At 44.2% G+C, this 22969-nt stretch overlaps 1 protein-coding gene across 30 annotated transcripts in view; it reads left to right on the top strand.

The window, feature by feature from the left end:
* MICAL3 (microtubule associated monooxygenase, calponin and LIM domain containing 3) overlaps positions 1–22969 on the top strand; it is a 234511-nt gene that overhangs the window by 74985 nt on the left and 136557 nt on the right. For 28 of the 30 annotated variants that reach the window (XR_016346908.1, XM_089769356.1, XM_089769377.1 and 25 more), the window contains 9 exons: positions 72–454; positions 6560–6767; positions 8562–8678; positions 12015–12116; positions 12746–12901; positions 13634–13734; positions 15579–15836; positions 16397–16512; positions 19493–19619. Coding sequence is in view for 29 of the 30 variants with exons in the window: in XM_089769356.1 (XP_089625482.1) it covers positions 191–454; positions 6560–6767; positions 8562–8678; positions 12015–12116; positions 12746–12901; positions 13634–13734; positions 15579–15836; positions 16397–16512; positions 19493–19619 (1449 nt within the window). In the remaining variant the exon portion in view is untranslated. Of the gene's footprint in view, positions 1–71; positions 455–6559; positions 6768–8561; positions 8679–12014; positions 12117–12745; positions 12902–13633; positions 13735–15303; positions 15437–15578; positions 15837–16396; positions 16513–19492; positions 19620–22969 lie in introns of those variants that run through there. The other 2 variants (XM_089769431.1, XM_089769428.1) reach the window with 2 other exon arrangements.

The following is a 22969-nucleotide window of genomic DNA, read 5'->3' as shown; positions in this document are numbered from 1 at the left end:
TTAGGTCGTCAACTCTGAAAACATGCATGAGTAAATGCAAGTTCAGTGACCTTTCTCTCATTATTTTCTAGGTTAATAATGCTTGTGGGCTAGAAGTGAGAGTGGCTGGGCAGAGCAACATCAGGAAGGCCACCAGACTGGAAGAGCACTGCTACCCCCATCCAATTAGGGCAGCTGTTGAGTGGAAAGCATGGAAGAAAGTGGGACTGAGAAGGTGAACCAAGCCCATGTTCTCTTTGACAGATTTGTACAGGCCACAACCTGTAAGGGGACTCTGAAAGCTTTCCAAGAGCTTTGTGACTACCTAGAGCTGAAGCCCAAGGACTATCGGTCTTTCTATCATAAACTCAAATCCAAACTCAACTACTGGAAAGCTAAAGCCCTCTGGGCCAAGTTAGACAAGAGGGGCAGCCACAAAGACTACAAGAAGGGGAAAGCATGCACCAACACGAAGGTAAGGAAAATGCAACTCCACAGAGCTTTCTTATCAGAAAGGCAGAAGACCATTATTGGCTAACTTGATGCTATGACTTGTTTGCGAAATATACAAGGACAGTGCCTGTGGGGAAATGTTTGAGGAAAAGGCGTTTCTTCTTTGAGTAATTGTACTTTTCCATTTCACTTTAGGTGTTCATGTGCCCTGTGCACAGATGTTTGGATTTTTTTCTCTTCTCCCGCACCCATTGGGGATGACTGGAGTGCCCTCTGTTGCTGGCAGAAGGGGACAAAGCCAGTCCTGACTAAGGATGTTGACTATGCAGTAAGATTTGCTTATTGGATAGTAATGTCGACTAGTCAATTCCCCACCTTACTGCCTCTATAAAAGAAAAGAGGCAGCAAGGGGGAGGGAAGAGGTACTTCAAAGTGGCAGCTGCACAGCTGATCCTGGGATCAGCTGCACGGTGGGTTGCCCCTTTAAAACACCACCTCTGGGAGGGTTTAAAGGGGCAGCTCTGGAGCCTGTGGTCAGCCTGGGGATTTTCCAGCTGATCCCGGGCTCCCAGTGGCATTTCCCCAGGACTCAGGATCAGCTGGGGACTCCCCAGCTGATCCCGGATTCCAGGGAAATGCCGCAGAGAGCCCAGGATCAACTGGGCAGTCCCCAGCAAACCCCGGACTCCTCTCCTGCCCCTTTGAATCACACAGAAGCAGCAGTTTCAAAGTGGCAGCCGCCGCACAGCTGATCAGGATCAGATGTGCAGCTGGCTGTCCCTTTAAAATGTCGCTTCCACGCAATTCAAAGGGGCAGGTGATCCCATAGCATGGAGCCCGGGGTCACTATGGGACTGTGAGTCCACCGCTGACCCCAGCCTCCATTGCTTTGAAATGCACATGAGCTCCCCCGGGGACTCTTTGGACACATCTAGACTACGTTTTTCTTTTGAAAGAAGATATGCAAATGTGTGCCGAATTTCCATATCTTCTTCCGATCGCTTTTTCAAAAGAGGTTTTTTTCGATAAAACAACCAGTCTAGACACTATTATTTCAGAAGAACCCCCCCTGTAAGCCTCAATTTTTGAGGAAGAAAGTTCTTTGGGAAAAAGGGTTTGTTTTTTTCCCAAAGACCTGTTTTTTTTTCTGGTTGATTGGTTTCTCGAAAAAGCGATCGGAAGAAGATATGGAAATTTGTACCACATTTGCATATCTTCTTTTGAAAGAAAAACATAGTGTAGATGCACCCTTGTGCATTTCAAAGCAGGTACCTGCGTGCAGCCCAGAGTCAGTGGGACTCCCCACTGGCCCCGGGCTGTATGTGGAATTCTACATTCCTCCTTTGAAATGTTCAAGAGCCCCTGCAGGAATGCGAAAGTGCCTATCGACAAGCTGATGGAAATTCCATCAACTAGTCTATTAACTGCATTTTAACATCCTTAGTCCTGACTGTCCTCCATTACTACTTACAAATAGTGATGGTTGCTGGAAAATTCAGGCCTGTTAATTCAAGTGCTTCCCTCACTTTTTTTTTCTGTATATAGATCGTGTTTACTATTTGATTTATACTTAGTGTTAGACAAATTTCAGTCCTGTGTTCCCATTTTTAGCCTATTTTGACCACTTTTTATTTCCAGTATTAGAATGATGCTCTGTTTACTGGAGTTTAAGGCTTGCCGGACCTGCACAAAACCCATGCAAGTCAATGACCAACAACCAGTCTGCCTGAAATATTTGGGGAAATCCTGTGTTACTGTCAAATGTCATGTTGGCAAATGATTCAAGCTTAATTAAAAAAATAGGGTGATAACTCTTAAATGCTTGCTTATAATGGCAAACCCACTGCCTTATTGCCCATCCGGAGCCTAGATTACAGGTAGCTTCTGCAACTCTTGGCTCATTTGTAAAGCAGCCACTTGGTCTCCGTTCTGTTCTTTTTGCTTCTCATTGTTCTGTTTCCCATCAGTCCAGAGGCAATGGCAGGTTTGGACAGGTTGCCTTACTATTTTTGTTCAAGTAGACACCAAACCTATCTTCATGCACGTTTTCTTTCGAGTCACATACAATGGAATGGACCTGTGCAGTCACTCGAAGCAGAAACTGGTTACCTATCTTTCTGTAATTGTTTTTCTTCAAGATGTGTTGCCTGTAGTCCATTCTATAATCTACCCTCTTTCTCCTCTTTGTTCGAGACTGCTTGGTACAAAGGAACTGAGGTGAGCTTGGAGGTTGACTTTATCTTCTTATCCCAGTGCACTATAGTATGTGGCAGCTGAGGGGTACTCTAGCCATCCTGAGAAGTACCTCTGACAGAAAAAAATCTATCAGTGTATGGGGTGTGAGTGCCCCTAGCAAGTAACAGATATGCTGCACATATCTTGAAGAACAACAGTTATAGAAATGTAGGTAGCTGTTTGGTGAAAGACCAAGAGAATTTTACATTTCTGCATCTACCTTTTATGTACTTACAATTCTATATTAATGCATTTTTTTAAGGTTGGTATATACTGTACTTACAGTGAGGAATTTGTGCTCTAAGGCTGAAAAGAATTAATTAAGCAAAGTTGTATGGAAGAGAAAATCTCATGCTATGCTATCTTTTTCCTCTAGTAATTAAGCTCACATAATGCAACTATCTGGTTATCTGCATAGAATGGTTAATAATTATACATTTAAATATACTCATGAGTTATTTTTTTGTAAGTGATCACCCAGTTTCCTTTAAAAATGAAGATGAGAGAGAGGAGTGTGATACAATTAAGAAATTCAATAAATTAGATTGGGGAGTATGTCTTGCTTTGCCCACCAAGAGCAAGATGATGTTCATTGCAATATATTCACTTTCCCCAGAGAAGGAAATGTCTTGATTAATTCCATGCTAAAGAAACGGAAATTGACATAATTTCTGTTAATGTGCCATCAGTGATCTGAGATCTAAACGACTGAATGCTAACTCCCAACTTGAATATTAGAAGATTTATTTCAGTTTCTCCCTTGTTTGTTCTATTCTGTTCTCATAGGGTTGGTAACTAAAGGCTAAGTATGAAATATTTACTGCTAATAGTGTTATGTTCTTGAAGACACATTCACAGCTCTTTAGGATTTGCTTCATACCTTTAAATAGCTATCCTGTGTTGGTAAATAAATGCAATGCACATACAAGTTTTTACTTTTACCTAGGATCTCTAGTGCTGTTAATTACTAGTCTCAGATTCTGGTTGAAGCACCCATTAAGATTATTTTATATATAACATCTGAGAAATTACCATAGTTGTTTGATAAATAGTGTGCAATCCAGAGTTGAGTCTACATGATTAAAAGCTTATATTGCCTGTTCACTTTTATAATGATTTATATTCCTGCTTTTGAATACAATCTGTAGACAACTAGATTAAAAAAATCTAAAAATATTAAATAGGGATAAAATCTATACTGAAGTTTCCATTAGGGGTTAAATTTTTCTATATTTTTAAGTCAGGATATTTGGCTATCATTTCTATAATAACTTCAGTTCTGTTATGTTGTCCACAGGCAGTAGATTAATTTTTAAGAAAGTTTCAGAATAAGCAGACTGGGGAGAAATTGATGGCTTCCGGTGATCAGAAGCTTTGGTGCTGTTAAACTGCAGAGGGATTGTAATCCTAAGAATCTCATCTTTCTGCAAGCTTAAGAGCTAGTGCTGGACTGAAGCCTAAAGCTCTGCAGCTATGTGAGTCCAGTCATTGCACTGTATAGCCACCATTCCGCCACCCAGAAAATTAGGGTTATAGAATACAGAGTGAACCTCTCTAGTCCATCACTCTTTGGTCTGGCAATATCCGTAGTTCAGCATGATTTTAGTTAGCTGGGTGTCCACTTATCATAAGTGTGGCCAAGTTTCCTGCAGTTCAGTAAAGTTTGTTTATAGCCACTAGTCCTGGCTTTTAGTGTTCTGTGTGGTGTTTAGCTGTAACTTACCCCTAAGAGCAGTGGAAGTGTTGGTAATGCTGCTAGACAATATTGACCCTCCTGTGGTTTGCCAAATTCTTTGGTTCAGCACCAGTCAGGTTCCAAGGGTACCTAGCTAGAGAGGTTCCACATATATTATAGCAGTAGAGTTGCATGTGATGTTTTGGTCAAACTTTAACACTTAAACACTGTGGCCATAAACATTAGAAATTTAATGTCATTGGGTTTATTTCACTGTGAGATCCACTCTCAGAATGTCTTTACTCTTGTTCCTGAATCTCCAGTTGTACAACTTCAATTAAAGTACTCTTGGCACCTCCTTATAAATCAAATGCATAGTGCTTTAGCTCTCCTGTAATCCTGTTCAGAACTCAGTTTCTGCATGAGGTCTCAGCCTGGAAAAGGGTTAGGAGTGTGAGGAAGAGAGATGATCAATTTAAAAACAAGTGTTTAAATATCTGTGGGATCCCTGAATGACTCTTACCTTAGTACAGGCAGTCCCCGGGTTACATGGATCCGACTTACATCGGATCCCTACTTACAAACGGGGTGAGGCAACCCCGCACTAGCTGCTTCCCCCCAGCAGACCAGGGAGACGCAGAGCGGCTTTTCTCAGCAGACAGCTCAGCTTGAGAATAAAGGACTGAGGGAAGTGAGGTGTGGGAGAATAAAACTGAGCTCTGGAGAAATGTTTGGCTAGAGTTTCCCCTACAATATGTACCAGTTCCGACTTACATACAAATTCAACTTAAGAACAAACCTACAGTCCCTATCTTGTACGTAACCTGGGGACTGCCTGTAGTAATATAATTTATTAAGTTGTTAGACACCCGCAAGGAGAGTTTCTGAGCTGAGTGCCTTCCTGTCGGAGCCCCTGTATACGACCTTTTTTCATGGACAAGGTGTAGTTCCTCCTGCATCCTGCCTTCTTACCAAAGGTGGTGTCCAGTTTCCATACGAGTCAGGACATCTTTTTGCCCGTGTTTTATCCTAAGCCATATTCTAGTGCTAGAGAGCAGAATCTCCATTCCCTAGATGTCCGTAAGGTGCTAGCCTTTTACATTGATAAACTGAGACTGTTCAGGAAGTCACCTCAGCTGTTTGTAGCGATGGCAGACAGACTGAAAGGTCAGCCAGTATCGTTTCAGTGCATCTCTTCCTGGATAGTGTTCTGTATCCAAGAATGTAATGGACTTGCCGGGATACCTCCACTCCCGCTCAAAGCATATTCTATTAGAGCCCAGGTGTTCATCATTCAGATCTCTGTTCAGGAGGTTGGTGACCTGATCTTCTCTATACATACCTTTGCAGCTCACTGAGTAATCATAGGACAATCTAGAGGTGATGCAGCCTTTGGAGGGCAGTGCTCCAATCAGTGCAGAACTCTGACCCCACCTCCTAGACGTGGGCTTGTGAGTCACCTGTTTGGAATGCACATGAACAAGCACTAGAAGAAGAAAAGATGGTTACTCACCTTTCATCACTGTTCTTAGAGATGTGTTGGTTCATGTCCATTCTAGTACCCACCTTCCTTCCCCTTTGTAGGAGAAGGAGCTGAGGATGGGAAAGGCTGGCAGGGCTTTATATTAGGCACCATAGTGCTACCACTTACGGGGTGCCCAGACCAATCCTACAGCTAGCTGCTAGGGGAAACATTTTCTGGCTACAGTGTATGTGTGTGTACATATACCTGATTGGAATGCACATGAACAATACCTCTCAAACAATAGTTGTGGAAGGTGAGTAACCATCTTTTCAGGCTTTGGGAAATAAAAGTAGTAAGAGAAAAGAGCTAAATTACCTGCTCCAAGGAGAGAAATTAATGTAAATTGGGCCATGGTCTTTTGTAACTCTTGATCCCACCCACATTTTACAAAGATGGAAGAGTACAGTTTGGCATACTTCTTAAATGAGACTTGAAAATACACAGTTTGTTCACTGCTCATCACTTCTTCTAGTATGATGACCTTGCTTTAATTCAGGCTCCAGTAACTGCATTAACAGAGTAGTGACAGAACACACAGGTAACCTCAAAAGGATTTGTCTGGTGAAATCCTAGCTTGCATTGCAGCTGCAGGACATTAGGACTAAGTAAAGTGCCTTGTGTTGCTTTGAAATTGTCATAGAAATATTTTTTTTATTCAGTCAATAATGTTACTTGATGCCAATGCCTTTCAGTGTCTCATAATTGGGGCTGGACCCTGTGGCCTTCGTACAGCCATCGACCTGTCCTTTCTAGGAGCCAAGGTGGTGGTCATAGAAAAGCGGGATGCCTTCTCACGTAACAATGTGCTGCACCTGTGGCCATTCACCATACACGATTTGCGGGGCCTTGGCGCCAAAAAGTTCTATGGCAAGTTCTGCGCAGGAGCCATCGACCACATCAGTAAGTAAAGCATCTGTCATCCACACATCTCCTTTCTTTTCCTTAGGGACAAGGTGGCAGATAGCATGTAGTGACTCAGTAAAATTTGATCTTCAGCAGTACTTCTCTGATCTCTGTAATATGTCACTCTGGTGTACTTCAGTTTTATGGTTTTATAGCATTGTTTGGCACAGACCTAGATGTAAGCTAAATGTGCAGAGCCTGTAATTGCAACCCAGAATATACCTATGATCTTGCCATGAACTCTTCCTTTCTACTTTGGAAAGTAGACTTGGGGAAACCAACCCCCCTTCCAAATGATAATTCTCTTAAGTGCCTCCTTCAGATGCCTGCAACTGTCACATGAATCCCTTTCCCTAGAAATGCTAGGCAAGTTGCAGAAAATGGCTTAATACTCTTGAATATCACGCTTCGCATATGGCCCTGCAAAATCCAAAAAAGTAGAAAGAAAACTGCCTGGTACAGGCAAACATAAGAAAATTGGCTAATAAGTTGTAAGGATTGGTGAAGATGGATTTTGCTACTTCATTCATGTTTGTGAAAAGTGACTGAGGACAAGGAAAGGTGCCAGACTGTGAAGAGGTTTGATTAGGGATGCTAAAATGCATTTATTAAAGTAAATGTGTAAGCGCTAAAAATTTCAGTGGTTACATGCCGGGGGAGGGGGAGAGGAAGGGCAGTCGGCTCCTGCTTGCCCCAGTCTCCACTGCTGTCTCTGATACAGAAACAGCAGGTGGCTCTGCAGGAGCCAGTATGTGCCAGGAGCTGGCTTAAAACCTGGCTTCTCTCATGCACTAGCTTCTTCCCCCCCCCCCAACTCCCCACGATGCTGCCTCTAATACAGTGGTAACAGCACAGGGGGGAGGAGGGCTGTGTAAGCATACATATTAACTGATTAAACTTAGACATCCCTAGTTTTGAATGAATAGAGGGTTAGGAATCAAGCTATTGAGAAGATAAGAGAGAAGATATGAGAGACTTATGTAAGGGATCTAATGCCCTTTTAAAGCTGAATGACTGTGCTTCACAATCAATGGAGGAATACATTCCGTTGTTTTTGATCATGTGTTGGTCATGTCCTCAGCCAGTTCCTTTTAATGGTGGAGATGTTTTCTGCCAAGTGCTGAACCAAAAGAAGCTAGAAGATAGGGAAGCAAATCCTACATAGCAACATCCAATAAACAAGACTTGGCCTCCAGTGTAGAAAAAAGGTCTAGCTTTTTCTTTGAGGTGATAGATAGGATTGACAGAAAGCTCTTTGGAACTCTGATCTTACTGATGTTTCTTCCTTATTGATTTCTTACTATTTTTATTCTTTACATAATTACACATGCATGTACACAGGATTCCATCCTCTTTTTTTCCCTTCCCCCTATTTGAATTACAGCACTTAAGTGGAGTACTTGAATTAGCCAGAAGGGTTTTCCTGCAGAGTAGCAGTGTCTTTATCTCCTATAGTATTCCTCCAAGCCTACAAACTGCCTGCCTCACCTTAAGAAGCTGTGCTAGCTCTTGAAGGAGCAAAAGATGTAAAGTTTGATGTCCTGTCATGAACCCCGAATCACAACCCTTAAAATAGGAAGACAGGTGTTTGCTGAACTTGCCATTGATTGGGGAGACTTATTTCTGCATTCTTTACAAACATCTTATAAAATACTTTCATTCTAAAAATGATCTGAAGAGGCTGATGTAGTAACTGGTGCTTTCATAAGATGTGCACTCATGAACATTTATCACACATGTATATTTTGTTTTCATGCAATGTGAACGTATTGCCTATCTCATGTCCTGTAGGTATCCGTCAGCTCCAGCTTATCCTCTTGAAGGTTGCCTTGATCTTGGGAATAGAGATCCATGTCAATGTGGAATTCCAGGGACTTGTTTATCCCCCTGAGGACCAGGAGAATGAGAGTAAGTAGAGATGAAAAGAAAGATGCAGGGAGTACAGAAGTAAAATTGGAACAGGTGCATGCATGTAGTGCTGCTCTTCAGACTGAAGAAGCAGACTAGTTTAATCCAGTTTTACTTTCTAGTAGCTAAATGTTGTAGTTCTTGTTGGATCCTGTCAATATTCGCTGGGGGGTTTAGTTTGGATGCACTCTCTGCCCTGGAACATAAATTCTTCAATAGAAATGACTATTGGTTTGTACTTGCACCTTTTGTTTCCATGTGTGCTGAATTGAGGGCATGAGAGGCAGTGCATATCAACCACCTCTCTAATGCCTTATCTACGACATATCCAAAGAGGAAATAAGCAAAGGGGAAGGAGAGCAGGGCATGAATACAGGCAGTCCCCGGGTTACGTACAAGATAGGGACTGTAGGTTTGTTCTTAAGTTGAATTTGTATGTAAGTCGGGTACCCCAGGTGTCCCCGATTCAGCTGCTGCTGAAACTGACCAGCGGCTGATTCCAGGAAGCCTGGGGCAGAGCTGCTTTGCCCCGGGTTTCCTGGAATCAGCCACTGATCAGTTTCAGCAGCAGCTGACTTGGGGACACCTGGGGTAGAGCGGCTGCGGTGCTGCCAGGTTGGTCCCCGCAGCACCGAGGTGCGGCACTGTGGGACCAACCCAGCAGCGCCCCAGCTGCTCTGTCCCAGGCGTCCAGATTCAGCCGCTGTTGAAACTGACCAGCAGCGGCTGAATCGGACACGCCTGGGGCAGAGCGGCTGGAGTGCTGCTGGGTTGGTCTGGTAGCGCCAACCCTTGGCGCAGCGGGACCAACCCGGCAGCACCCCAGCTGCTCTTGGGGACGCCTGGGGCAGAGCAGCTGGGGTGCTGCTGGGTTGGTCCCGCAGCGCCGCGGAGGATGCGGCCGGCGGGACCACCGCGACGTGTCTCGGCGGTCTGCTGGGGGGGGGGGGGGGCGCAGCTAGTGCGGGGTTCCCTCACCCCGTTCTTAAGTAGGGATCCGACATAAGTCGGATCCACGTAACCCGGGGACTGCCTGTATACAGGGGAATGATGCAGCTTGAAGAACTCTACCTTCTTTCTTCTTTGAATGCTGGTCTCCAGTGAGTATTCACTGTAGGTGATTCCTGAGCAGTGATTATTGAGCAGGCAGGTGCAAAGGAGGTGCTCTGCTCAAGTCTGCAGGATCACTGAATCAAAGGAAGCTTCCACAGCCATGGCTTAAATGGGAGAACAGTGTGCATGGACTGCTCCCAGCAAACACCCAAATGGACAAGCGCTCAAAGAACTCCAGTTACTATAAGTAACTTAACCTTTTGTTTCTCCACTTTACAAAACCAAAAGTTCCTCCGTATTCTGCTGAAGTTGTCCAAAATGCTAGTTTACAATAGTTCCTGCCGAATTTTGGCCCATTGAGCCTATAATACTGTGGAACTTTTTTGTAACAGCAACAACTTGCATTGTGTGGCTACTTAGATAATTTTCCCTGCACCTGCCATGGATGTCGTTGGCATTCTTGTTACTGGCCTAAGAGATCATGAGAAGTTAGAGTTTGGGACAAAATCTTTCGCCGTCTTGTAATGAATGCAGAGAGCCTTACAATGATGTCTTTAGTATGCTGTTATACTCTGTCCTAATTCCAGTAAAATCCATTTGTCGAAAGGCTTTGGGTAGATTGTGGGTATTTGGGATCACTTTAAATGACATGATACGTACACCTAGGCTTAGCTCTTATCACTTGCAAGTGTTTTCCAGATGCAGTCTAGGGTACAATAAAGGTCCTGAAAAGATGCAAGCACCGCCTGTGACAGTGTCAGTTGTGTAGCCAGGGATGTGGGAAATAGGTTGTCTAGAAAATGAGAGGTGATGGCTTGCTCCATCCTTAAAGATGCCACCTATATATTGGGATACCACTGAGCCCAGCTGTTTTACCAGCCCGGGCGCCCTTTAACCCTGTCTTGCTGAGCCAGGTTCTTATGCCTCCTCCAGCGCACACACAGGCAGAACAACACAGACACTGAAATCAGCTCTGAGGAGACTGAGCTTAAGGGATTTCCCCAGCACACAGGTGCCTATCTCCCTCAGCATGCAGAGTAGGGATGTTAAATATCAGTTAATTGAATAATTGATTAACCTCATGAATTCTTATTGGTTACTCGACTATTCTGTAGTCCCTGGGGGTGAGGCTGGCAGCCAGTGTGCTCTGGTCCCACTCTTGAGGAACCCTTTGCCACTCTGTGCTGCTGCCTCTGTATCAGAGGCAGCAGCATGGGGTAGCAGCAGCCCCTGTCCAGGGCAGGATCTGAGCTCCCAGCCATGGCATGAGCCAGAACTGAGCTGGGCTGCCTGCCTGGCTCCTAATACACTTTAAATGCAGAGCCACTGTGGGTAGGTCCTGGACCCGGCTCAAGCCGGGACTGAGCCAGGCTGCTGGCCAGCCTGCTAAAAAATTTACTGGCGGCGAGGAAAGGGGGGTGGAGAATGTGTGTAGTCTATAGCATTAACCGATAAGCTTTTGCTTATTGGTTAATCGACTACAATATTACATCCCTAATGCAGAGCCAAAGGTATATTGTGAAATCTGCCTCCCTCCCTAGATGTGGACGAAGGTATGCACAGCTTCTTATCCTACTCCCACCCCATTATGAATTGCATAAACTTGGAAGGAAGCTGAGACCTCAGGTATAAGTATTCACAAGCTGGACACCTTTCCAGCCTGGGCTCAGCTTTTCACCCCTAGTTCAAGTTCTTGCTTCCAGGTGTTTTTCAGTGTCTTTTTGGGTGCGGAGATAGAGAAGAACACTGATGATGTCACTCCCCTGCCCAGTACAACTCTTGTGTAAGGGAGAGACCCTTTGTCAACCAGTGGGAAAACACTGGTCTTCCAAAAGCGTGGAGTAGGTCCAGTACGAGGTGCTGGGACCCATGTCTCTTCAGAGCTGGGGCAGCCATTACTCGCAAGCTGTCTGGTCTACAGGAAGACTAAGCCCTTTCACAGTTCATGGCTAATGGGTCATCAGCCCTGACTGGCTTTTCATTGATGTATCCAAAGCGTAGTTGTGGGTAACATCCAAAGTACCACATTTGAAATAGACACATTAACAGAAATGATACAGGTATCAAATTAAATAATCATATTTAATAAATCATAACCTTTCCAATGATCTCTTACACAAGCCATCTTGCATAATGTACATCTCAGTTACGTGGTAGCCATATCATACGCATGTTTTCAAAAAGAATATGGAGTGTAATGTCACAATGGCTATGCTTGCTTTTTTTAAATGTCTGTGAATGTAAATGCACCTAATACATTTTTAACTGAAGGTTTATCCACAGGGATAGGCTGGCGTGCACAGGTCCACCCAAAAACACACCCGGTATCAGAATATGAATTTGAAGTGATCATTGGAGGAGATGGCAGGAGGAACACTTTAGAAGGTATTGGCTCCTGATGCATCCACAATGGAGAGCTTTCTACAACGCACACTTAGCAGTGTAGTTGTGTCTATTTTAAATGGCCACAGAAGAGTTGAAATATTTTCCTGTATGAGATGCTCTCCAACATCTTTCCAAATACTCAGTCCTTAAAAATATCTGTAAAAAAGTGACAGAGGAGACACAAGTTCCCCTTCAGGAATACAGATGGCCAGTTGTAGCATCTGTCTCTCCTCCAGTCTTATCTTTCTCTACAATCAAAGCAGCAGGTGTATTGGGCCTGATTACTTTTTGGTTCTGTACATTTTCTAGATTGTGTGCCATAAGCTTGCACTTGCAGCACCTCTTCCTTCTGAGATTAGGTGGGGAATTATTAGACATGTCAATGGGGTGGTTGGGAATGATATTTAAAACAGTGCTACAAGAATTATTGAACTATATGGAATGGTCAGACTTTTTTTTTCTTCAAAGATCCACATTTTGTTTTCCTGGTGAAGCAATCTGCAAGAGAGGATTTTGATGCTTCGCCTGTAAAGAAGAGTGTCATATATTTAGGGACCCGCTTTATAGCAGGCTGAGCCATTTCTGAACTTGAGCTGTAGTTCATTATCTCTGCTTCATTGTGTCCCAAGGGTTTCGCCGGAAGGAGTTCCGTGGTAAGCTGGCAATTGCTATCACAGCAAATTTCATCAACCGCAACACCACAGCAGAAGCCAAAGTGGAGGAGATAAGTGGTGTAGCCTTCATATTCAACCAGAAGTTCTTCCAGGATCTGCGAGAAGCCACAGGTTTGTGAACATTAACCAAGAATCTGGAGGTGCAGTTTATCTAATTACCAGTTATTGGTTGTTTTCTTAATCTGCCTTTTTTTCATCAGTGAATGAGTGAGTATGTGGCCCTTGATCCAAAACGACATCACTATCATCCATCCTTCCTGCCTCATTGCCTTCCACTTTCTCAATGGATTTGTTACTGCTTGTTTTTCAATGGTTGGTCATTGTAGAGCATAACTAGAGGGCTGTACTTTTTAACTTTTGAACATGTGGAAAACAGTCCTACCACTCCTTGGAGAAACTAACATGCCATGTTTACTCTCTTCCTTGACTGAAGTCAAGCTTAGAAATATTAAAACAAGATTAGGGCCACGAGGGAGGGAGGGAGATGTCTAAAAGTTCAATTTTCAAAACCCATTGAAAGCATGGTAATAAAGTGCTGAGTGCAGCCATATAATGGTTCTTTCTATTGTTACGGATTCCAGTCCATGTAATTTCAGACTGGTGTATACTCCTTGTAGGTTGCAGCTTTCCAAGGCTTTGGAGGATTTTGGCAGAGCCCTCCATTACATTTAGGGGCATGGGTGAACCTCATGTGCATGATCAGAAATTATCTGTGTGCAGACCTAACATTCCCATAAGCTAGAAAGGCTCAGCCAAAGCTCTTCCAAATGATGCTGTGAACTCTTGTACTACATATAACATACAACCAACTTTGTATTTCTGCTTCCCTTTCTTCTGTCATAGGTATTGACTTGGAAAACATTGTCTACTACAAAGATGACACTCACTACTTCGTCATGACTGCCAAAAAGCAGAGTTTGCTGGACAAAGGGGTGATACTGCATGTGCGTATTATGTTCTCTCCATATTAGATGTGTGAGATAATCTGATGTTGGGAAGAGAGTCTGTTTTTGAAAGGAATTAAATAAATTGTCATTTAACATATACGTAGGCATATTGACTTGGGTTGCAGGATTTCTAGGGCAGGTATGTGACTAGCACCCTGTTAGAGGAAGAAGATTGTGTTGTTTAAAAAGGATTACATGCTCTGCATTGCACTCATTTACATCCTCCTTCATAACTGGAGCTTCTAGACATAGGACGTTTAAATATCCTTCAAGGCCCAAAGACTCCTTCAGAGACTTCTCATTTGGTGGAGGTCAAAGAACTTGAAGTATGTGAAGAGAACTTGTGATGGAACTTTTTCCATTACTCATATTAACAGCGATGAGTTTAATAGTGTCTTTGGTCCTAAAGAAATAATTAGTGCTCTAATCTTGCATCTTTTGTCTGAAAATAGAGCATGGAGGCAAGTGCATAATAGTTTAACTTAACTGCCATGAACACCAATGGGCTAACACTTCATTTATACTTGTTTTGTCTACAGCTGGAATGCACCACTTAGTCTGTTCTGGCAATATATAGAACCAGTCTGTACCTTAGAACTGCCTCCTATAGTTATGGCAAGACAGCTGCATATTAATCACCAAAAATTTAACATCCTCTAGTCAGTTGTTTTACTAACTGGCCTGCTAGTGGTTTGGAACTATTATGCAGTATCTCACATGAGATATATCAACCTGAGTTGGAAGAACACTATTTGAAATAATATACTAGGGGAATCCTGGTGATCAGATTTCAAACCTTAGTCCAAATAAACATGTAAAATATTGTATGCTTGTTGCTTTGCTCATGTGTCTTCAAGTAGCATGTACTAAGCTTGTTTTAATCAAGACCAACACCCAAATATGCTTCCCTTACATTGAAGTTCACAGGAGTTCCCCTGGATGCTTTCACTGATGGCAGGTCTAGCCTGTGAAGTAATGTGCACCATAGACCGGGGATTGGAAGCAAAGGTGATTTCTAAAGCAGCTAATGTATAAGGCAGTAACACATCGATGAAGGCCTAGTGGTGTGCACTAAAAGTTCCCTAATGGACTTTAACATATTGCTGTTTCATACAGCACTGTGTTGAAGTGCATCAGGGAATTTTTAATATGCATCAACTGAGTCTGTGTGGACCAGTTCACGTGCAATGCAATGTGCTTTAGAACTCACTCCTCTGTAGTCTGCATTGATGCTCTATGTAGGCAAGCTCTTAATCTTCACTTCAGCTTTTTATGTTGGTGTGATTTTAGGTTTTTATAGCAAAGCTTTGAAGTTCACTCTCTATAAAGATGGAATAGAAAGGGTATTTAAGTCCATTTAGCGAGTGACATTGTAATCATGAAGCTTCTTCAGAAAGAATCACGAAAGGGCTGTAGTTATACAACTTCATGAAGCTATAGAGTGTGCAGTTATATAACTTAATGAAGCTATAGAGTCTGTTTCTTTTGGAAGTGACCCTACAGATTATTCATGACCCAGATACTTTTGCCAGCTTTACCATATATACTTCCCCTTTGTAGAGTGCAGGTTAAGCATACCACAACCACTGCTGGGGCACTACCCATTTTTATGCTTTTCACAACTCTGGAGTGACCATGTTGCCTGTTGGAATGTTTAGAAATACCAGCAGCGTTGTCAAGGCTCTTGCAAAAAGAAAAGGTATAAACATTGTTTTCTCTTGGAATTCTAAATCAGTTGACTCAGAGGAATCTCAGAACTTACAGTAGTTTATCTGCAGTTACCAAATTTAAAATTCCCTCTCCCCATGTCTGTTCTACTTAAACTTTTCTCTCTTTGGCAGGACTTCGCTGACACAGAGTTGTTACTCTCAAGGGAGAATGTGGACCAGGAGGCTTTGCTTAACTATGCCAGGGAAGCTGCTGACTTTTCCACCAATCAGCAGCTGCCATCACTGAACTTTGCCATTAATCACTATGGGCAACCAGATGTAGCCATGTTTGACTTCACTTGTATGTACGCATCAGAGAATGCAGCGATGGTGCGAGAGCAGAATGGCCATCAGCTGCTTGTGGCTTTAGTTGGGGACAGTCTGTTAGAGGTATGCATTAAAACAGCTCACTCACTGTGTGAACCATGAATGGAAGTGATTGCACCCCTATTACCACTAAAATGAATGCAACCTTCCGTTTGTGTTATGACTTTTTTATCATGAGGAACGCAATTGCTGTTTTCTGTAATTGAGTGGAAGGAGCAGGGGGAAGGAATGTTGGGAAAACAGTGAGTATTCAGCATAGCAGTGACCTTGCATAGGAAGCTCAGTCTGCAGAGATCTGCTGAAATTGCATCTGTTCTACCTGCTCCATATTGTGGCAGCTCAAATCCCTGAGGAACTATGCGAGGACAGTTAATAATTAGCATGCCTTAGTTAGTTTGAAAAACATGGCTTTTAAGAGACGCTCCAGGCTATGAGTCGTCATAGGGAATAATAAAACACTAGCTATGGATTAGCTCATAGCCAGTCCACCATGCATTTGGCTTTCACCAGCCCAGAGGGAACCAGTGTCTCAAGCTAATCACTGAATTACAGTACCCTAGTTGGCTGCCTTCAAATATGTTATTGGTACCATTTATAATTTCTTTTTCCCCTACTACATCTAGCCATTCTGGCCGATGGGAACTGGAATAGCCAGGGGCTTTCTGGCTGCCATGGATTCTGCTTGGATGGTACGAAGCTGGTCTCAGGGAACTAGCCCTTTGGAGGTCCTTGCAGAGAGGTAATGGAGGATTATTATGGAGAAATAAGTCTGGTAGTAAATTCTGATCTCAATGCAAAATGATTTGGAGGCTGAGGTAGCTGAGAAATTAATTGTGCTCAGAAGGCTCACTCTTCTGACCATCTACTCCAATTCCTTGTCTTATTACAGATGTATACCCAGTGTGGGGTAGATGGAGCAAACCTTGTGGCTACGTCTACACTGTAGGTTTCTTGCGCAAGAACAGTTGTTCTTGTGCAAAAATTTGCAGCATGCCTACACTGCACATGCGTTCTTGCACCAGTAAAGTTACAGTAAAGCATTGGAACAGAGGGCTTCTTGTGCAAGAGTTATTTCTCTCCCTATGAGGAATAAGCCCTCTTGCGCAAAAGCTCCTGCACAAGAAGGCAGTGTGGAAGGGCAACAGGGGTTTCTTACGCAAGAAACCCTTATGGCTAAAATGGCCATCAGAGCTTTCTTACACACGAGAGCGTCCACACTGCCATGGACACTCTTGTGCAAAAGCACATGGCAGCGTGGATTCGCTTTTGAGCAAGACCTTTTGCACAAGAACTCTTGAGCAAAACAGTTCTTGCACAAGAAGCCTGCAATGTAGACATGTATCTTTAATGTTCTTGGAGGTTGTCCACTGAAGTGGTTTGAAGTGGATTCTTTAAAATTTGCATTGGTTTTGACAATGACAACTTAGCTAGATTTTTCAACCCAAAATTATTTTGAACTTTTTTTGTATACGCTCAAGACCTAACTTTAGGTTCCCAATAAAGGAGTTCAGCTTGGTCAAACTATTTCAGTTTTGTTGCTGTGTGACATTTGTTATTTCAGAAGGCAGTGTTGGTTGTGCATAAAGCCTGTCAATGTTGTGCTTGAGTTTGTGCTGCTCTCACAGTAAGGATGTTAATGAGGATCTGAACTTGTCTTCATCACAGATAAATGTTTTAAGGGTGAAATTTAGTAGAAAAACCTCTGTTAAATCTTAATTTCTACTAATAATTAATAGGAAATTAATTAGGAAATGAATTAAAGAAATAGGTGCAAAATGCCCACTTCTGTAATTCAGTACAGAATGGAAAGAAAGTCCAAAACTAGCAACATGTGTATTAGCTCATACTTTTTGTCCACTCGGGGTCAATTTAATCTTGTCTTGTCTTGTGTCTGACATTGTCCAGAACCAGGTTCAAGAAATTCTGAATCATTATAGAATATATCCACAGGACAAGTTTTTTTTCAACCAACTAGTGGTTGGCTTATTCCATCTTTCATACTTCCTAATTTTTATTTTATCTGATATAATTGTGGAAACTCTCATGATACATATTAAATAGCTAATACTTTTAATTACAGTTAATCTCTTGAGGTCAGTACCACCTTGTGTCAGAGTTCCACAAGTTAAGTGTTCACTAAGGAAAAACATATTTCATTTTCAGTTTTAATTTTGCTTTATTTTATTTCATTCTGTTTTGTTATCTTTTTTATGAGAGGAAAATATAAATTGAAGTATATGATTTCTTATCCATATTATTTATTATTTTGTATGACTTTGTCACGTCGCCCCTCCCTCATATCCCAGTCATTTACATGGAACTGTCTCCTGGCAGTTAGTATTTTTTTGTCTGTTCCTGGAATACTTGTATCTACTATTTCTTTTGAGATGTGGTGACTAGAGCTGAAAACACAATTCCAGGTGAAGGCATTCTATTCATAAAGGCAGTCCCCGACTTACGCGGATCCGACTTATGTCGGATCCGCACTTACGAACGGGGCTTTCTCGCCCCGGAGGTCGAGGTGGCGGATTGCTACCTGCGAGCTCCGGGGCGAGAGAGCCCCGTTCGTAAGCTGCTCCGGTGCCCCTGGTCTGCTGGAGACCGTCTCCAGCAGACCAGGGGCAGCGGGCGGGTTCCCGCGCTTCTGAGGCTTTGCCAGCGCAAAGCCTCAGAGGCGCGGGAACCCGCCGCTGCTGCGGTTTCAGTCCCGGTGCCCGTGGACTGCTGGGGACGGTCCCCAGCAGGCCACAGGCACTGGGACTGAAGCCGCAGTCGCGGTGGGGTCCCGCGCCTCTGAGACTTTGCCAGAGCAAAGCCTCAGAGGCGCGGCACCCCGCTGCCGCTGCGGCTCTGCTTCCCGTGTCCCTGGTCTGCTGGGGGGGGGGGGGGCACAGCTAGTGTGCCCCCCAGCAGACCAGGCTTTTGTTTTGGACCCTGGGCAGAGCAGCTGGGGCGCTGCCGATTGGTCCTGCAGCGCCGCTCTGGGCACTACTGGACCAACCCGGCAGCATCCCAGCTGCTCTGCCCCAGGTCCTGATTCAGCCGCTGCTGGTCAGTTTCAGCAGTGGCTGAATCAGGACGCCTTGGGCAGAGCAGCTGGGGTGCTGCTGGGTTGGTCCAGTAGCGCCGAGGAGCGGTGCTACTGGAGCAACCCAGCAGCACCCCAGCTGCTCTGCCCCAGGCGTCCCCAAGTCAGCCGCTGCTGAAACTGACCAGCGCTGACTACAGGAAGCCCGAGGCAGAGTTGCTCTGCCCCAGGCTTCCTGGAATCAGCCACTGATCAGTTTCAGCAGCAGCTGACTTGGGGACGCTTGGGGTTCTTAAATTGAATCTGTATGTAAGTCAGAACTGGCGGTCAGTTTCAGCAGCGGCTGAATCTGGACGCCAGTTCCGACTTACATACAGATTCAACTTAAGAACAAACCTACAGTCCCTATCTTGTACGTAACCCGGGGACTGCCTGTATATAAAATGGCAGTGTATTTTCCATTTTATTTCTGTCATTCTGTTCTCCCCACCTCCCTGATTCCTGGTGAATTGAATTAAAATATAAACAGCTTAGGTGCTTAAATACTGGATCTTATCTGTTTCATATCTGAAGAGGGGGGTTTGCTAATTTGAGTGTTCTAATCCTCTGAGTTCTTGACTTTGAAGATGGCAGTGGTGGTAATGTATCTTTCTCCTACTTGCTGATCTGAAGATAGTATTTCCCCCCCCAGAGAAAGCATTTACAGGCTGCTGCCTCAGACCACTCCTGAGAATGTGAGTAAAAACTTCAGCCAGTACAGCATCGATCCTGTCACCCGGTATCCCAATATCAACATCAATTTCCTGCGGCCAAACCAGGTAACTGGGCTGGCAATATTTTTGACAGTATGTAATCTGTATGATCTTCATGTAGCCACTCGTCTATATCAGAGTTCTCATCTAGGGGTGAGAGAGCAGCACAGCGAGCCATAAACAAATGCCAGGTTGCAGTGCCATTCACTCACATTTGGTCCCATACCAGTCTGTCGTGGTGGAGGAGTGGCAGGACCAAACTTTAGTGAGACATGGCATTGACAAACATGGTATTGCCATGGACAGAAGATGGTCAAGTGTGGTGGGGAGAGGACTCACCTAGGCGCAGATGCGCATATCATGTTGTGGCAAGCTCTTCCAAACAGTGAGAGCCAGCAGACCAGAGCAGAAAATTGGGCCTGGTACACATGACAGGAGCTGTTATCTAGGGGGAGTGCAGTGTGGGCTCACTATCCAGCACTCTTCTCTCCACTCCCCTACACACGGGGCCAGGATAGAGCCAGACCCTGCCCCCGTGGGACAGAAGTCGTCATTGTTTGCATCTCTGTGCCCTCAATGCTGTCTATTGCCATAGTGCCAGGCAGCACCTTGCCCTGCACCCCAGTGCCCTATATGCATCCATAGTGCCAGAGGGCACCCTATCCTGCTCCTTCCAGTGCTGGGCATTGTTTCCTGCCCTGCATTCCTGGTGAGTGCTGGGTGGACATTTCCCAGTGCCTGGGCCTGAGGGTTGAACACAAGAGCCACTGCTGCCTAGGTTGGCTGAGAGTGCACACTCAGACGTTTCTGGCTAGGTGGTAGAGCCCTTCTCTAAGAAAAGTAATATGTTAAGGGGGGATTTGATTAAAAAAGATTGAGAATCGCATGCCTATATGAGTATTTAGCAAATTAGACAGCAACAAAAACCAGAAATACTAACCAGGCATAAACCATTGTAGTATACTTTCTTCCCTTTTGACTAGATATTATCAAGTCTCTAACCACTGTTCACAACCATGTCAATGGTAACTCTGAACTTCTCTGCATTTTGACAGTTTGACATGCTGATAATGTGATTTTTGTATCTCCTTTGTAATAGCTCAATATTAGAGTTGTCTATTGTGCTGTTAATAATAGAATATTACATATTTTTGATATTTTCTGTGTTTTCAAAAATAGTGATTTGATTTTCAGTACAGAATACAAAGTATAGTGCTCACTTTTTATTTATTTTGATTACATATAGTTGCACTGTAAACAAAAGAAATATTATTTTTCAGTTCACCTAATACCGTGGTCACCCAACAGGTCGATCGCGATCAACTGGTTGATTGCGAGGCGTCCTGTCCGCCCCGCCCCCATTTCCCTCCCACTCCCGAGAAGCCCCACTACCTACCTCCAGTGAAAATGGAGGTAGTGTAGGCTTCCCGGGGATGGACAGAAGTCCTGCAGCTTAGCGCCACTTCCGGCGATTCCGGAAGTAGCGCTAGCTGCTCTGCCGGGTGTACTGCGGGAGGGAGCATTAGCTCCCTGCACCACATGGGAGGGGTGAGTCAGCCCTGGGGGAGGCACGCGCGTGGGGGGCTTCCCTGCACGGGGTCGGCCCCGGGGCAGGCGTGCGGGGGGGCTTCCCTGCACCGTGGGTGGGTGGGTGGGTCAGCCCCAGGGCAGGTATGTGCTGGTTTCCCTCTGGGGCGGGGGAATCCTGGGAGGAGGCAGATACAGGGGACTATCTGCCTCCACTGGCACCCCACTCCCCAGCCACAGAACTCTGTCCCCACTCCCCTAACTCTGTCCCCAGCTACAGAACTCTGTCCCTACTCCCCTCCCCACTCCCCGAACGCTGTCCCCACTCTCCTGTCCCCAGCCACAGAACTCTGTCCCCACGTCCCTGTTCCTAGCTACAGAACTCTGTCCCTATTCCTGTCCCTACTGGCACCCTGTCCCCAGCTGCAGAACTCTGTCCCCACTGGAACCCTGTCCTCTGCTCTCCCAGCACCCTGTTCCCTCTCTCCTGCCCCCAGCCACAGAACTCTGTCCCCACAAAATATATAATTATAAATGCTTCATTTTAGATTTAAATAGCATGAATAAAAAACAGACCATTTATTTCATAACTATAAACACGTGATTTTAATTTTATACATCGCATAATTTAAAAATAAACTGTTTATCAGAGTGTGTAAGTAAGGGCTGGGGATAGCAAGTGATGGACAGAGGGAGAATAGAGAGGGCGGGCTTCAAGAAAGGGGCGGGGCAGCAGATCTTCGCCTGTTCGGAGATTTTAAAAGTGATCTTGGGTGTAAAATGGTTGGAGACCACTGACCTAATACAAGAACGCAGTGCAGTGTCTTTATCACAAAAGCTGAACTTACAGATATGTAGAATTATGTCCAAAAAACAACTTCATTCAAAAATAACTGTAAAACTGCATCCTGCTTCTTGGTCAGCCAATTACTCAGACAAACAAGTTTAGTTTCAATTTGCAGGAGGTAATACTGCATTCTTCTTATCTGCAATGTCACTTGAAAGTGAGAACAGGCATTCTCATGGCACTGAAGTAGCTGGTGTCACAAGATATTTATTTGCCAGATGTACTAAAGATTCATATGCCCCTTCATGCTTCAGCTACCACTCCAGAGAACATGTGTCCATGGTGATGATGAGTTTTGCTAGATAATGATCCAAGCAGGTATAGCGAAACATGTTCATTTTCACCATATAAGTCAGATGCTTTCAGCAGAAGGTTGATTTTCTTATTTGGTGGTTTTAGTTCTGTAGTTTCTGCACTGAAGTGTTGCTCTTTTAAGACTTCTGAAAGCATGCTCCATATCTCGTCCCTCTCGGATTCTGGATGACACTTCAGATTCTTAAACTTTACATCGAGTGAAGCTATTATTTAGAAATCTCATATTGGTACCCTTCGTTGTGTTGCCTCAGATCTGCTATGAAAGTGTTTTTAAAACTAACAACATGTGCTGTGTCTTTGTCTAAGACTGCTATAATATGAAATATATGGCAGAATGAAGGTAAAACAGAGCAGGAATCATACAATTCTCCCCTAAGGAATTTAGTTACAAATTTAATTAATACCTTGTTTTTGTAAGGAGCATTATCATCATGGAAACATGTCCTCTGGAATGATGGGTGGAGCATGAAGGGCCACGCAAATGTTTAGCATATCTAGCAAGTAAAAATGCAGGCAGTCCCCGGGTTACATGGATCCGACTTACATCGGATCCCTACTTACAAACAGGGTGAGGCAACCCCGCACTAGCTGCTTCCCCCCAGCAGACCAGGGAGACGCGAAGCTAGCGCCCACCCTCCCCCAGCAGGACCAGGGAGACACGGAGCTGCTTTTCTCAGCAGATACCTCAGCTTGAGAATAAAGGACTGAGGGAAGTGAGGTGTGGGAG

Source organism: Pelodiscus sinensis, chromosome 1, assembly GCF_052426305.1.
Source record: "Pelodiscus sinensis isolate ZL-2025 chromosome 1, ASM5242630v1, whole genome shotgun sequence".
Lineage (NCBI taxonomy): Eukaryota > Metazoa > Chordata > Testudines > Trionychidae > Pelodiscus > Pelodiscus sinensis.
Note: the sequence above shows the minus strand (reverse complement) of the source record. Positions and strands in the feature narration are given on the sequence as shown.